The 17,129-nt window shown below is 42.2% G+C and overlaps 1 protein-coding gene across 1 annotated transcript in view; it reads right to left on the bottom strand.

The window, feature by feature from the left end:
• VPS41 (VPS41 subunit of HOPS complex) overlaps window positions 1-17,129 on the bottom strand; it is a 192,154-nt gene that overhangs the window by 161,449 nt on the left and 13,576 nt on the right. The window contains exon 2 of the mRNA XM_075271178.1: window positions 6,146-6,184. Within this exon, the coding sequence (XP_075127279.1) occupies window positions 6,146-6,184 (39 nt within the window). The remainder of the gene's footprint in view (window positions 1-6,145; window positions 6,185-17,129) is intronic.

Genomic DNA, 17,129 nt, shown 5'->3' with positions numbered 1-17,129 from the left:
TTTTATTCAGATAAAGTATCATAGCTCACACACGTGCTATATAGAGAGGTGTCCACCCTGAATGCAGTTCTCCCATCTCAGGGTTTCACCTACTTCCCTGTCTCCTCTTCTCTTTACAATCCAGCACCTCTACGTCATTGTCATTGAATCATTTCTTCACTGATATCAACGTATGCTTCAGGTACTTGCCCTGTTGGAACATGTTGCCCTTTCATACCCGTACATTTGTACTTGAGTGTACAAAGTAACACATCCTGTAGGATACTCACCTATAGCTCAGCACTGAGACCACCATCAATTCTGGTCAAGTATCCTATACAACCTTTGGCTGTGAAGCAACTCCATATCATCGGATTTCCTCCAAACTTGACAGTTCCTTCAATTTCTCAATCCATTAGCCCCTACTCCCTTGTTACTTCCAGACCCATTTGCACCCATCAGAACCCAGTATATTGACTTTTGTCTCATGGCTAAAAAAAAACACCCGGTTTCAATCTCATACTGTCCACTTTTTTTGCAAACTCAAGACAATGTCTTAGGTTGATCAAGAAGTCAAGGCTTCTTCACCTTTTTTCTGGCCACCATTCAAGACTTGTGTAACACACGTCACAAAGTACTTGCATGGATGTCTGATCTCTATTACAAAACATACTACAGTGTTTGTCACGCCACAACTGATGGACCATTGTTCAGTCAACCAATGTTCTGACACTATAGATACAAACAAGCACATTGGCGGACTCAAGAAGATTTTTTTTTTTTTTTAGAAACAAGCACAAACAGAAAACTACATTTCCAGAGTGATCAGAACACCAAGACATGAGTTATTACAGCACCAAACAAAACAGGAAAACAGTAGAGTACTCCTGGTTGTCACTTGGTCGAGGGCTCCTGGCAGCCCCTATAACTTGAAAGACCTCATCATCAGGAGCTCCAAGACCCCTCCAATAATAACTGGAACACTACTCTGCAACTATAAAAATATAAAACTTGCCCATACATATTGACTTAAAAAAAAAAAAAAAAAAAAAAACGCATTACAAATCCCAAATCCCTTCATCTGCACAACACCGGATGCAGTATACTTAATTGCCATATTTTCAGATGATAAGATACACCTCAAGTTTTGGCAAAAAAAAAAAAAATTAGGAAACGGGATTAATAGTGAACTGTTAAGTTGCACATACACAAAGCCCCATATTGGGGCATTATACCATGTGGTGGCATTAACTGGTGTTATATTGTGGGGTGGGACACTAATAGGGGAATTATACTATGTCAATAGGCAATAAGGAGAATTATACTGTGTGGTGGACACTAACATGGCATTATACTGAGTGGGGGCACTTAGTGTATTATACGATGTGGATGGCATAAATGTGGTATTATACTGTGTATGGAGCACTAATGTGGAATTATACTGTGCGAGTTTGGCACTAAGGAGCATTATAATGTATGTGAGGCACTAATAGGGCATTATGCTTCTTCAGGGGCAATAAGGAGAACTGTACTGTATGGTGTGCACTAACTTGGCATTATACTGAATGGGGGCACCAATGCTGAATTATACTGTGTGGGAGACACAAACATGGTATTATAAAATTTGGAGGCACTAAGGATCATTATACTGTGTATATGGGGGTATTAACATAGCAATATACTTTGTATGGGGCATTATACCATTTGGAATGCAAATAACGAGCATTATATTGTGTGGGGACACTGAGAAACATTATACTATGTGGGAGACACTAGTGCTCCCTACCATATAATTTCGCATTAGTGCCCCCACACCATTTAAGGGTCCCGAATTTCCCCCTCAAAGTATAATGCTCCTCAGTGTGCCCCCCCCCCCCCCAAGACCCCAACAGCAGTCAGGAAAAACCTCTTACCTCCCAACTGCTGCCCTTTTAGCACTAATACATTACAGCGGCTGCAGTAATCATCCCTGTCTGCACAGAGGAGAACCAACAATTCTAGAAAGATGTTCGAGAACCATTATATTGAGAATTCCCCACTGCAGTTCTATTCTACAAGCATCAGCATATGGTGGCCAGTAACACAAAAGTAAGGGGAGAAAAATTACACCAAACATGCAAAAAGTGGAGATAAAGAACAGTTTTGTGGATCTTAAATAAGACATCTTGTCCATTTTATAGAGCTACATTATCATGTGAGGGCATGTCATGTCACCATTATCAGGTTTTTGGAGTTTTCCTTGATTCAAGACAGTAATAGTCCTGCAAGGTCTTACTTATGGATCACAGGCAGCAATGATCTACTGTCCATTAACCTGTGGTCGCCACCTAAGGCAGAGTTCATTACGGGGTATTTTGGTCAGGGATTTTGAGGCCGTATTTGCCTCAAAATCCTGACCAAAAAGACGTCTCCCATTGAAATCAATGGGAGCCGGTCGGTTCTTTTTTCCGGGAGTCATTTGTTCCGCTAGCGCAGGGGTAGGGAACCTTTGGCTCTCCAGCTGCTGTGAAACTACAACTCCCAACATGCTCCATTCACTTCCATGGGAGTTCCAAAGACAGCAGAGCCAGTATGCAAGCTGGGAGTTGTAGTTTTGTAACAGCTGGAGAGCCGTACGTTCCCTACCCCTGCGCTAGCGGATTTTCCACCTCCCATTGACTTGTATCGATTTCCTGACGCGGAATCCGCCTGAAGAATGGACATGTCACTTTTTTCCGCTAGCGGAAAAACCGCTAGTAGCAAATAAAAATAAAAAATAAATAAATTACATAGGACTGTATGGTGAGGCGTTTTTGGTCAGGATTCTGAGGCAGATTCCTGACCAAATTCTAGACTAAAAAAAACTCTGTGAACTTTAAGCAGTAGACAACCAGCTATAAAAATATTTTTCTTGTTCAGTAAACGCCGTAGCGGAAAAAATAGTAAAAAGTGCCAAACCCGCCGTTTTTTTAACGGTTTTGATTCTGATAAAAATTTGAATAAAAAATGATCAAAGCAATAACATTTCCCGAAAATGGTAGAACTAAAAAGTACACCCGACCCCGCAAAAAAAGATGCCCTATGCATCCCTGTACACTTACGTATAAAAAAAAGTTACGGCCGTCAGAATATGGCGACTTTTAGAAAAAAAATTAACACAGTTTTGGATTTTTTTTAAGGGGTCAAAATGTAAATAAAACCATATAAATTTGGTATCCCTGGAACCGTACCGAAACACAATATAGGGGACATGTCATTTTGGCTGCACAGTGAACGCCGTAAAACCAAAGCCCGTAAGAAAGTCGCAGAAATGCATTTTTTTCTTCAAATCCACACCATTCTGAATTTTTTTCCGGCTTTTTTATTTTCTTCATGATGCCACCATTAATCCTATTAATATTATAAATGTGAAAGTTTGTGAGTTTGTGGGTTTGTGTGTTTGGATGTTTGCATGTTCGGATGTTTGTTCCTCAATCACGGAAAAACCGCTCCACCGATTTGGCTGAAATTTTCCACAAACATAGTTAATACACCCGATTAAACAATAGGCTACTTTTCGTCACAATAGCGCACATCCGTTTGTGCCAGGACCCCCAAAAAACCCAAACTCACACCTCCATCTCTGCAATCTCACACACTTTGGACCATAGCAAGCCCCAAAATTCATATTGCCCTCTACAGCCTAGCCCCTAACTCCACACAATCATATTTACATATACTTTACCACTTTCACCCTCACCTTAACGATACTCCAGGAGGTTCTCTTTAACGCTCCAGAGCAGCCATGTTTGCCGACCCCCACCGCTCTGACAATCCGTGACACCGCCCACCCATGTCAATACCCCTAGGCGGTCTAATAAATGCAAAAAAAAGTATTACAAATTCAAATCCCCCCCTTTCCCTAGAACACATATAAAAATAGTTAAATACTGTGAAACAGATACATGTTAGGTATCCCTGTGTCCGAAATCGCCCGCTCTACAAAGCTATACAAATATTTTGCCTGGACACTTAACGCCGTAGCGGCAAACATACTGAAAAGTCCAAAACCACTGTTTTTTCACTATTTTCATTATCATACAAATATCAATCAAAAGTGATCAAACCAATAGCATTTCCCGAAAATGCAACAACTAAAAACTACACCCGGCCCCGCAAAAAACACATCCCCCGACACAGACAAATAAAAAAGTGACTGCTGGCAACTTTTAAAAAAAAAAAAAAAAAAAAAAAAAAAAGGTCAACACACTACTGGCAGAAAATAACAAATCATACAATGTCGTATATCGAGGTATATTAACTTCAAATACCTCTGTCCCAAAGACACTATGTACAGTTTATACCAACACCGTATAGCAGCTGAAATACAAATTAACTTCAACACAAAAGTCTCACGTATTCTCTGAATTACAGCAAAAACAAGATACAAAGTTACATTTCATATCCCATACCTTATACACAGTACGAAAACCTTACCCGCGCCTGTATATACCCACTTCTACAATCACCGCAGACGAAGTCGCGGGTACCAGCTAGTACAGTAATATTTTGTGCAGTAATACTCACAGGAGACGTCTTCCCATATTTCCCGTCTCTTCCCTTTCGACCGCCATGACCAATTCTTTCAACTATGACTTGACTCTGTAAAGTTTGAAACACAGACATCTTTGATTCCTCACTTCTCCATGCACCCAACCCATATCGCAGTGGACCCCACATAATAAACAGTGTTACTCACCTCTCCGGGATCCAAAGCCTGTGGTAGCAGAGTATAATAGCGTTAGTGGGATCGCAGCCTGGCCCAGGCCTACTCACTGCCAGCCTCTGCGGCCTATAGTACAAGGGGAAGCGGGGGCGGCAGTGAGCAGGTCCAGGGAGATTGGTAAATAGGCCGCTGCCTGCTGGAGATACTCCAGCAGGTAGCAGCCTATTATAAAACAAAACAATACAAAAAAAAAAAAAAGTGTTATACTTACATACCTCGCTGCTGCTGCATCCTCTTCTCCCAGCAGTAAGACGCCTGCATATCAGCGTAATGACGCCGCCTACGCCAATAAGTAGATATCTAAAGCAGCGCAAGGAGAGCTGCTTGCATTAGTTCAGAGAAAAAAAAAAAAATTGCCGGGGCTGCCACCACCCCTCCGGAGCGCTGCCCGAGGGTGCCTCACCTCGCCTCATTAGAGGTGCGGCGCTGGCAGGGAGGAACGCTTCCCCCCCCACCCAGTACTCGTCTATGGACGAGTACTGTGAGAAGAGGGGGCACTCTCACAGTACAGCTCTATAGGTGCTGCTGTGATGAAGGGCGTTCCTGACTGACTGTCAGGAACGCCCTTCTGACTGTGAAGAGCTACGGTACCGGCACCAAGAGCTCTTCACCTGGGGTACAGATCATGAAAGCCGACAGTGCGCTGAATTCAGCGCACTGTCGGCTTTCTAGCGGTGTATAAAACGGCATGTGCCCCAACTGATGAAAGGTCCTCTTTAAGGTAAGTTCACATGGGGCTTTTTGGTCCAGAACCTCAGGTGGAGGCCACCTCAGATTCAGGACCAAAAAACGGAAAGCCGCGACTGAATGCTGGTGCACTGCACAGGCATCCAGTCGTTCACTCTGCTCCTTGTCGGGAGGAGGGAGTGTTTTCAGGCCGAATCGCAAGGCAAATCGGCCTGAAGAATGAGCATCTCACTTCAGTTTGTTCCGGCTCCCGGAAAAAAGAACTGACCGGCTCCCAGAGCTGTCTTTTTGGTTAGGATTTTGAGGCCGTATCCGCCTCAAAATCCTGACCAAAAAACCCTGTGTGAACTTACTCTTATAATTGATTTTGGTGTGGTCTTCTCAAAGAAAATGGCTAGTATGCATAATATATGGCAGAATGAAAAATCTGTCACATGGTCTGGACAATGGAGTTCTCATCATTAAGATTTCAGCGTGTAAGAGGTGAACAATATTCCATAAATAACTGTCATACCGGGGATATAAAAGGAGCACAGTACATACCCCAAAAAGTCCGCACACCCAGAAGCAGCGATGCCACTACCACTTCTATAATACCAACTTACTCACTGGTACAATACTCTCTCTACCAGTCAGCAGGTCCCATAAACACACTCTCCAATAATGACTTATAACAGTCCATTGTGTCACCAATATCCAACAGGAAAGTCTCACAGAAATTTATAAAGAAATCACCTCAGATTCTTCCGAAGATTCTTCATGATGCGTTGTATCCTACAGCAAAAAAAAGAGGGAAAATAGAATTAACTTAAGATCTCATTTCATTGTAATGGCACCAATAACACATTTCCAACACCCTCACAAAATATCCTATATCCAGAACCAGACAATGTAGAACCCTAATACGAATTACAAATTGATCTCTTTTATGCCATTTTCCTTTAGTAACACATGGTTTACAAAAGCATATATTTACAATCCCTTAAAGAGATTTTGTACACGGCATATCACTAGGATAAGCTATCCATATCCAACTGATCGGTGGGGGTTCAAATGCTGTGACCCCCGAGATCAATATTAAACAACAGCAATTACCGATGGCCTTAAATGGGACTGAGCTACTCATACAATGATGCTATAAAAGGTACAAAAATCAAGACACAATTATAAAGCTGAACTGGAGCAACACGGTGGCTCAGTGGTTAGCACTGCAGCCTTGCAGCGCTGGAGTCCTGGATTTGAATCCCACCAGGAACAACATCTGCAAGGAGTTTGTATGTTATCCCTCAGTTTGCATGGATATCCTCCCATTCTACAAAGACATACTGACGGGGGGGGGGAAAAAAAAAAAAAAAAAAAAAAAAAAAAAATGTACATTGTGATCCCTATATGGGGCTCACAAACTACATACAGTAAAAAAATAAAATAAAAACATTATAATGCTGAACTGTGCATCTGTAAGTACTTTAGTAAGAAGTTACAGACCAATATCCCCAAATACTTGTATGACAAAACTGGGCAGCGTGAATCTGAATACATGGGTGGCAGATCTACCTTGTTCAGTGGAGGTCAGAGTCCCAAAGGTGGGAGCCACAGTCATTGTAGATTTTAACTCGATTACAATTAACGAACAGTTATTTTGGAACACTCCCACTTTTACATGCTACGCCCCTCCGTTTACATGCCACTGAATTTTGGGTTCAGTTATTCAAATATCAGCCACCCTGGTGGGATAGTGTACGGTTAGAGTCGTATCCTTTAGTCACTGGCAGTGTGAGACAAGGGGGCATGGATGCAAAATAATTGAAATAATGGATGCATAGGGTTGAGGCGATCTTGAGATTTCAGGATCGATTTTAAAATCAGATTTCCGATCATTTTCCATTCGAACCCGATCATGATCCCAATTCCAATCCTAATGTAAATCAATGGGATTTTTTTTTATTGATCAAAAAAATCAGACTTTAAAAACGATCCTGTTCACTAAACAGAGGAGTCCAAAAATGTTATATTGCTGCACTGGTATCTCCAGCATCCTATAGAAAGAGCTGAAAATATTATATTGTGCTATCACCACTATTCAGACTGGTGTGCAAGTCACCTCTGCTCTTGTGGAGATCTCAAAGATTTGCACCCACACCAATCTACAACTTTTCTGCACCAGGTTTGCAGTGGTTAAATCCACACAAATGGTGGTTTGTGTTGCTAAATTCATAGCGGAAATGCTGCAGTTTTGCCAAAGATTTCATCCTCTCATAGGGCCTTACATCTTTAAAAGGGTTGTTCGGAATAAATTAAAACTTTACCCCTAGACTAAACCCCCTCCCCCCGCCCAACTTCTAATACAATCCCTTTAAAAATAAATGTATATTTGCCCACATGCCTGGGGCGGTCATGTGACCACCCCAGGCACATTTTCTGATTTCCTGGTGACATTCAGTTTCAGTGTTTCTGGAGATGGGAGGCCACCAGTTCTCCTCTCTTGGGAACATTTATCAGCAGCTAACCCACCGTGATGTGCAGGGATTTGGAACATCCACATGCAGCAATTGAAATCTGCATGGCGTCCTTGTGTCCATCTTGTGTGTCTCCAGCCAAGATGTGCACATGGAGTCAAACATGTATAGCATGCTGGCTGGTTGGATACCATACATGATGTATACCTAACCCGCTTTACTAGGTCCAACTGCACCAAGCAGTAACAACACTATACATTTCAGTTCTCATTTTCCTAATAAAGAGAGTTAAGGCTTGATCTACACCCAGTCACCCACTCTCAACCAGCAGAGTTCCTTAAGTATAGCTAAGGTTACAAACAAGAAAGTGATAGGAAGTGTTTTGAACATAATGGCTGACATAATAAAACTATACGATGCAAGTGACCAGTAATTCTTCATGTATCCATTGAAAAAAAAAAAAAAAAAAAAAAAAAATTGCTGATCTGGAGTCTTCTTCAAGAGGTCAGCAAAATGAAGATTTACTTAAGCTATTTATAGTGATCAACAGCAATAAAATGTTACACCAAGATGCTGACAGCGAGTGTAAGCAGTTCTTGACCTACCTATTGAGAAAACAAAGACTTTGATCAAGAAAAAAGGTAGCCAGCTACTTGCACAGACACGATAGCAAAACATAGAAAATCCCTTCCGATACAATAAATAAAATGCCAAGCATAAGTAGCTCCTCTGGTACTATCACCAAAGCCATTTCACAATGTTTACACTTAGAGATCATCATTATTTATTAATAATATTTAAAAAAATAAAAATAAAAAAAAACAACACACCTTTACTTGGTTTCTCTTTTAGGCGAAGTGCCCACATTGCGCATTAGTTTTTGTTGCAGACTTTGCTGTGGTTGGGGAATGTGAAGGAAGCAAGAAGACTTTTTACTTCTTTTAAATACACTCCAGATGTGGGCTGAAATAACCACAGCAAAATTTTCAACAAAAAAACAAGGCGTTTCTGCACAGTAATGCCTTATCCTTAAAGAGGACCTTTCGTGTCCTAAGGAACATGTGGTTTTAAATACTGCTAGAAAACCGAAAGTGCGCTGAATTCTCATTGCTGTTCAGTCCCCACTGGTCTCCATATTTGGACCTCCAGCCATGGCATCTTGACAAGGCTAGTCGCTGGCAGAAACAGCGACCTATTAGCATCAGCAGATGAATTCCATTGAAATGACAGAGTTAATAGGTGCTTTTCGAGGCAGATTTTTTTTGTAAACTAATTTCTATTGAATTTTTTTTAACCGGTTAAGGACCGCTGGCCGTAAATTTACGGCCAGCAGTCCTGGTCTCTAAGACCAGCCGATAGTAAATTTACGGCCGGTCTTCAGAGACTCACTAGGCAGGGGGAGGGCAGGGGTTAGGTGTTACTGACACCTAACCACCCCCTCAACAACGTTCAGTCGGACTCAGTTCCGACTGAACGTTTTAACCCTTTCGATCCTGCCGTGAAACATCATGGCGCGATCGAAAGGGATCCGCCGCAGATTGAAGCTGATCGGCACCCCCCGCAGCGAGATCGGGGGGTGCCGATGTCAGTAGAAGGTAGTCTGGGGTCTGGCCAGTGACCCCAGACTACCGGAGCCCCCACATACCTGGTTGATCCTGCCGACCGATGGAGGAAGTGAGCGATTGTCTCACTTCCTCTGCAGCTTGCAGGACACGAGCAGGCTCATGTCCTGCTCGTGTCTTGCAAGCTACTATACAGAATCAGTTGGTGCTTTCATCAAAGCATCAACTGATTCAAGTGTCCTAAATGGACACATGAAAAAGTAAAAAAAAAAAAAAAAAAAAAAAAAAAAAAAAAAAAAAAAAAAAAAAAAAATTAAAAAAAATAAAGTGTATGAAAAAAGTAATAAAGTTATAAAGCCCAAAAATCCCTTTTTCTCTATACAAAATGAATTATATAAAAAAAAGGTACTAAAAATTAATAAAAACAATGCATATTTGGTATCGCCGCGTCCGTAACAACCTGTACAATAAAACTGAAATAATATTTAATGTATACGGTGTACATCTGAAAAAAAAACGGAAAAAACCCGCCGGAAGTAATGATTTTTCACCATATCACCTTACAAAATATGCTATAAAAAGTGATCAAAAAATCATATGCACCCCACAACAGTACCAATAAAAAGCGCAGGTTGTCCCGCAAAAAATAAGCCCTCAACCAACACTATCAACCGAAAAATAAAAATGTTACGCCTCTCAGAAGATGGCGATGCAAAAATCACTGATTTATGTCCCCAAATGTGTTTTTGTTCTGCAGAATTAGTATCGCATAAAAAAATACTATAAATGAGGTATCGCCGTAACCGTACTGACCCACAGCATAAAGGCTACATGTTACTTATACTGTACGCTGCATGGCGCAAAATTTAAAGGGTACAACTCAATGCCAGGATTGGATTTTTTTTTTTTTTTTTTTTTAAATCCAGCAAGAGTTAATAAAATGTATTCAGTATGTTGTAGGCACCCAAAAATGGTGTCATTACAAAATACATCACATCCCGCAAACAACAAGCCCTTATATGGCCACGTCACCAAAAGAATAAAGAAAATATAGCATCTACCAATGTGAAGACAAAAAACCCCAAAATCGCCAAATTATTAGAATACAACTGGCGGCGTCAGGAAGGGAATGTATAAGCAGTGTGAGCGAATATCAGGGGACACCCCAGATTTACAGCCTATGAGGGAACAGACACCAGAAGTGACCCCCAAAGTGACCCCCAGAGTGACTCCCCCAATCATAGGAGCTACTGGGACATAGTAGGGAATTTGGTGTCTGCAATGTTTTCCGCACCACTTATATATTCCCTCTTCGCCATCCGCCGTGCAGTCACGTCCGGATACTAATACTCACTACACCCCCTGAGAAATTCTTTGAGGGGTGCAGTTTTCAAAATGGGGTCACTCCTTTGGGGACTCCACTTTTCTGGTACCTTACAGGCTCTACAAACATGACATGGCGTCCAGATACCAAACATCTGAATCTGTACTCCAAAAGCCTCATCGCGCTCCTTCCCTTCTGCGCCCTGCTGTGCGCCCAAACTGCAGTTTATGCCACATGTATGACACTGGTGTACCCCGGATAACGGACGTAATGTCATATGTGGGAATAAACTGATATTAGGGCACAGCCAGACACAGAAGGGAAGAAGGGTTATTGGGTTTTTGGAGCGCAGACGGTTTGGTTTTTGGATGCCATGACACTTTTGCACAGCTGAAACGCCAGTAAAGTGGAATCCCCTGATATGAGACCCTATTTTGGAAACTACACCCCTGAAGGATTTATCCAGGGGTACAGACAGCATTTTTAACCCCCAAGTTTTGCTATAACTTATTATCCATAAATGAATACGAAGCGGATTGTGAGAGGTGAAAATGACCATTTTTCCAGGAACCCGTCATTTCAGTGCGTAATATGTTGTGTCCGACTTGTATCAGAGATGAACGCTCTGAAAGCTGTTGTGCCCGGGATACCACCCGCTTACCAGTTTTTGGAGTGTCTCTGCTGACATAAGTTGGGCACAACATATCGGGTACTGAAATGGCGAATCTCTGGAAATTTTTCATTTTTAACTTCTCATTATCAGTTGCGATTTCATTTCTGGAAACTAAATAAATGCAACACTCAAGGGTTAAAAATTCTCGCTACTCCATTTGATAAATCCCATCAGTGGGCTAGTGTCCAAAATAGGGTGACATGTCTGCGGATTCCACTTTATTGACAATTCAGGGGCTTTGCAAAAGTGACGTCCAAAAACCAAACTGTTCTCCAGAAACCAAAATAGCGCTCCTTCCCTTCTGCGCCCTGCTGTGTGCCCAAACTACAGTTTATGACACATGTATGACACTGGTGTACCCGGGATAACGTACGTAATGTCATATGTGGGTATAAACTGATATTAGGGCACAGACGGACACAGAAGGGTTATTGGGTTTTTGGAGCACAGATGGTTTGGTTTTTGGATGCCATGACACTTTTGCAGAGACCCTAAACTTGCCCCTACAAAATGGGGTTTACAGTTACCTCCAGGTCTCTCCAAAAGGAACATGGCCCCCAGAAAGTCCCTCTAAATCTGTACCCCAAAAGCTAAAAAGCGCAGTGCTCCTTCCCTTCTGAGCCCTGCTGTGTACCCAAGCAGCAGTTTACACCCACATATATTTTTTTGCCCCTCGGGATGGCCCCTTAATAGTTTTAGGAGTGCAGGTCTCTGACAACACAAAGTGGGTGCAACGTATTGGGCACCGAAATGGCATATTTCTTTCAAAATTTCAATTTTCATTTTGGACATTCATTTTTTGGAAGCATTTTAGGCACAAAATGATAATACCCCTTGATTCATTCCATGACAGGTGTAGTTTATAAAATGGGGTCACTTTTGAGGGGTTTCCATTGTATTGGTACTTTAGGGGCTCAGCAAATGTGACATGGCCCCTCAAAACTATTCCAGCCACATCTGCCCTCCAAAATCCAAATACCTCTCTTTCCATTCTGAGCCTCACCATGTACCCATACAGCAGATTATGGCCACATATGGGGTATTGCCGTGTTCAGGAGAAAATTTGTAACAAACTGTGGGGGGCTTTTAATTCTTTAACTACTTGCAAAATTAAAAATATGGTGCTAAATGGACGATACATTGTGAAAAAAAAAGTAATTTTTCATTTTTACGTCCCAATGTTAATAAAATCTGTGAAACAGCTGTGAGGCCAAAATGCTCACCAAACCCCTAGATAAATTCTATGAGGGGTGTAGTTTCCAAAATGGGGTCACTTTTAGGGGGTTTCCACTATATTGATATTTTAGGGGCTCTGCAAATGCGACATGGGACTTGAAAAATATTCCAGCAAAATCTGTCCTTCAAAAGCCAAATAGCGCTCTTTCCATTCTGAGCCCCGCCATGTTCCCATACAGCAGATTATGGCCACATATGGGGCATTTCCGTGTTCAGGAGAAATTGTGTAACGAACTTTAGGGAGCTTTTTCTCCTTTATCCTCTTGTGAAAATGAAAAATTTGGGGCTAAATTGACAGTTTATTGGAAAAAAAGTAATTTTTCATTTTCATGCCCCAATGTTAATAAAATCTGTGAAACAGCTGTAGGGTCAAAATGCTCACTATACCCTTTCATATGTTCTGTGGGGGGTGTAGTTTCCAAAATGGGGTCACTTTTAGGGGTTTCCACTGTATTGGTACTCTAGGGGCTCTGCTAATGCGACATGGCACCTAAAATTATTCCAGCAAAATCTGCCATCCAAAAGCCAAATAGCGCTCCTTCCATTCTGAGCCCCGCCATGTTCCCATACAGCAGAATATGGCCACACATGGGGTATTGCCATGTTCAGGAGAAATTGTTTAACAAACTGTGGGGGGCTTTTACTCCTTTATCCCCTTGTGAAAATTAAAACTTTGGGGATAAAGTGACATTTTAGTAATTTTTCATTTACACATCCCAATGTTAGTAAAATCTGTGGAACAACTGTAGGGTCAAAATGCTGACTATACCCCTTGATGAATTCTGTGAGGGGTGTAGATTCTAAAATGGGGTCACTTTTGGAGGGTTTCCATTGTTTTGGTACTCTAGGGGCTCTGCAAATGAGGCATGGTGCCTGAAAATTATTCCAGCAAAATCTGCTGTTCACACACCCAGTGTCGCTCCTTCCCTTCCATGCACTGCCGTGTGCCCAAAAATCAGTTTACACCCACATGTGGGGTATTTCTGTGTACGGGAGAAATTGCATAACAAAATGTGAGATGCATTTTCTCCTTTAACCCTTTGTGAATGTGTTAATTTTAGGTCTAAATGAATGTATTAATGAAAAAAAATGAAATGTCTAAATTTCACTTCCATATTATGTTTATTCTTATGAAAAACTTAAAGGGTTAACAAACATCCCAAATGCTGTTTTGAATAATTTGAGGGGTGTAGTTTTGAAAATGGGGTGATTTATGGGGGTTTCTATTATATAGGCCTTTATAATTCCTTACAGAACTGAAGCGGTCCCTAAAAAATTGGTTTGGAGAATTTTCTTGCAAATCTAGAAAATCGCTGTTACACTTGTAAGCCTTGTGACGTCCAAAATAAATTAAAAGACAATCAAAAGATGATGCCGATATAAAGCAGAGATATGGGAGATAATATTTATTCATGTATTTGGGTGGTATGACTATCTGCCTGAAAAGCAGAGAATTTCACATTTTGAAAATTGCAATTTTTTCCAAATTTCCTAGTTTTTTTTATAAATAAATACAAAAATATTGATTAACCCCTTAGCGACCCTTGACGTAACTGTACGTCATGGGTCGCATGGGGATGTATAGAGCGAGCTCACACGCTGAGCTCGCTCCATACACGGCAGATGCCGGCTGTATAATACAGCCAGGACCTGCCACTAACAGCAGCGGTCGGTGCCCGAGCCGATCGCTGCTGTTAACCCTTTACACACTGCGGTCAAACGCGACCGCAGCGTGTAAACAGCGCAGGCGGCATGGGCGCCGCCATGTTTCCCCGATCGCCGCCCTCCTGAACGTCACATGAGGGCGGTGATCGGTTGCTATGACAGCCGGAAGCCTATTGAAGGCTTCCAGGCTTGTCTCTGCACTAGATCTATTAGACGATGCCAGAGGCATCGTCTAATAGAAGTGCTGGGATTTTCCTATTCACTGCAATACTGTAGTGTAAGATACTGTAAGACGCAATAAGCGTCTTAGCCGCAGTGCATAAATAAAGAAACAACTTAGAAGACTGTTTGTCAAGATGTATAGGTGGAAGATTAAGGAGGTATACAAGAGGATCTAGTGGAACCCCACAAATAAACAAAGCATCCGTAAGGGACTTTACCTCCAACTAGAAGGGGCGAATACCCGGGCATTCCCAGAAAGTGTGATACAGGGTGCCGACCCCCGCCCCACGATGCCAACAGTGGTAATACTTGGGTTGAGAGAATGGAGTAAGGCAGGGGTATGATACCAGTGCACGAGGCAGATTTTTGAGGCACAGTCTGCACTCTATAACCTCAATGCAAAAAACTGTGTGAACATTCCCTTATGCCACTGCTGCAGACATCTCAATAAGTAGCTGCAAAAATATAAAACATCCATTGGGCAGCTAACATCACAGTCAAGTCCTGTCTGTGTCAGGTAACCACTGCAGCCAAATCGAGAGACTTGGGGGTCAGTGCACACTGAGTTTTTTGGAGCCAATTTTGACGCTGAATCCACCTCAAAATCAGCCTCCAAAAAAGCCTCCCAATAGAACTCTAAAGGAGGATTTTTTAGAGGCAGATTTTGAGGTGGATTCAGCATCAAAAAACTCAGTGTGCACTGACCCTTAGCGGTGACCTCTTCACAAATAGCATGCCAATGCTTAGACTAGTCAATCACATGCTGTTTGTGAAGAGGTCAACACTGAGGCCTTTGACTGGAGAGTAGGGTTGAGCGATCGGGATCGGAAAAGATCGAATTCCGATTGGCGATCGAGTAAATTTCACGATCGCGATCGGAATTCCGATTCCGATCTTTTTAGGTGGCATTGAGGTCGGAGGTTATTTCCCACAATGCTTTGCTACTGGCCAAGCATTGTGGGAATAGCTAACAATGTTAGCTAGGTCCCATAGGAATGAATGGATGCAGCCGAAACACAGCCTGTGCCCGACCACTTAACTACCTGCGCACGGGCTGCGTCCATTGATTCTAATGGAAGACTAGCTAACATCTCTATTAGCTAACACTTACCTGCACAGAAGCGCTGCCGCTGATCTGGTCCCCGCTGTTCTCGTTCCTCTTCTCGCTGTCCCCGCCTCCCAGGTTAGTGTTACAGATCTAGGAAGAAGGTGGGGCTTGTGGCTTAGGAGAGTGTGGGCGGGTACAGGGCGAGGAGACGTGAATGCTCTCCTCCCAGTACCCGCCCACACGCTAAGCCACAAGCCCCGCCTTCTTCCTAGGTCTGTAACACTAACCTGGGAAGCAGGGGCAGCGAGGTGAGAAGAGGAGCGAGAACAGCGGGGACTGGACCGGCGGCAGCACTTCTGTGCGGGTAAGTGGACACCGGGGGGGGGGGGGTGATTAAATAGCCAGATGATTTTCTTTTAATCACTACACAGCGTGGAGTACAACAATTAAAGCGTTGAATTTTTAGACTCCATGCTGTGTAGTGAATAGGATAGTTTTAAAAATCTGATCTTTGATTATTAAAAAATCCCATAGACTTGCATTGGGATTGAATGGAAAATGATCAGAAATCGGATTTTAAAAACGATCCTGAAAGCTCAAGATCGGCTCAACCCCACTGGAGAGCTCACCTGGCAGAAACGAAAGATCACTGTTTTCCGATAAAGGTGTTGCTTTTTCCTGGACATTGGGGCTGCCAGCTCTCCTGATTTCTGTTGTGGTTCTTCATTTTTTAGGGTTACTCTTTGCCCTTGCACCCAGGCAGTGAGCTGACTAGTTGTTCACATGTATTTTTTATTTGCAACAAATAGGCATATATAGGACAATGGCACAGTGAGGAATCTGTCACAGTTCTACTCTGGTCAGTGCCAAATTTGCTCTGAAGAAAGAATTTTTCAGCAATACAAACACCATCCTGTTCCCTTACAATATACAACAGCTTGCTGTGAAACAAAACTATTAGGGAAGGCAAGCCAATATCCACAGCTGAAATATACAGGTCACTAGAGACTATGCCTCAGAGTATCCATATAAAAATACCTTTCTTCTGCATTTTTCTCGACTTTCAAAACCTATTAATGTATGGTAAATTTTAAGGTGCTTGTTAAAAGGATGAAGGAAGGTGTGGAGCTTGCTTTCAGTGTATTGCAAACTCAGATTATAAGGCTATTCAGGAGCTTTAAATAGAGAAATATGTCAGATAAAGTGCATTAGCGCAAAAATGCGTTTGATGGGTACTTGTCCTATCTGGTAATGTGGTCCATTACATTTAAAAGCTATGATCATGCCGAATAAAAGTGCATGATGCACTAACAAAAAAGCAAGGCGAGGCAAGAGCGCACCAAAATGTGCAATATTGCAACGTTAACGATTCCTCAGGGAAAGCAGATATTCCTCCGGAGGGATGGATACCTTAATCTTCGACGCATTAAGCTTGTGCGTTTCCATTTGAAGAAACAGAATGTTTATTTCAATGTCTAACACAAGCTGGATATTTGTGAAGCACGGTAAAGAAAGCTGGGGAGATCACAAAAC

Source organism: Leptodactylus fuscus, chromosome 4 (genome assembly GCF_031893055.1).
Source record: "Leptodactylus fuscus isolate aLepFus1 chromosome 4, aLepFus1.hap2, whole genome shotgun sequence".
NCBI classification, from domain to species: Eukaryota; Metazoa; Chordata; class Amphibia; order Anura; family Leptodactylidae; genus Leptodactylus; species Leptodactylus fuscus.
This window is presented reverse-complemented; position numbering and strand designations above follow the sequence as displayed.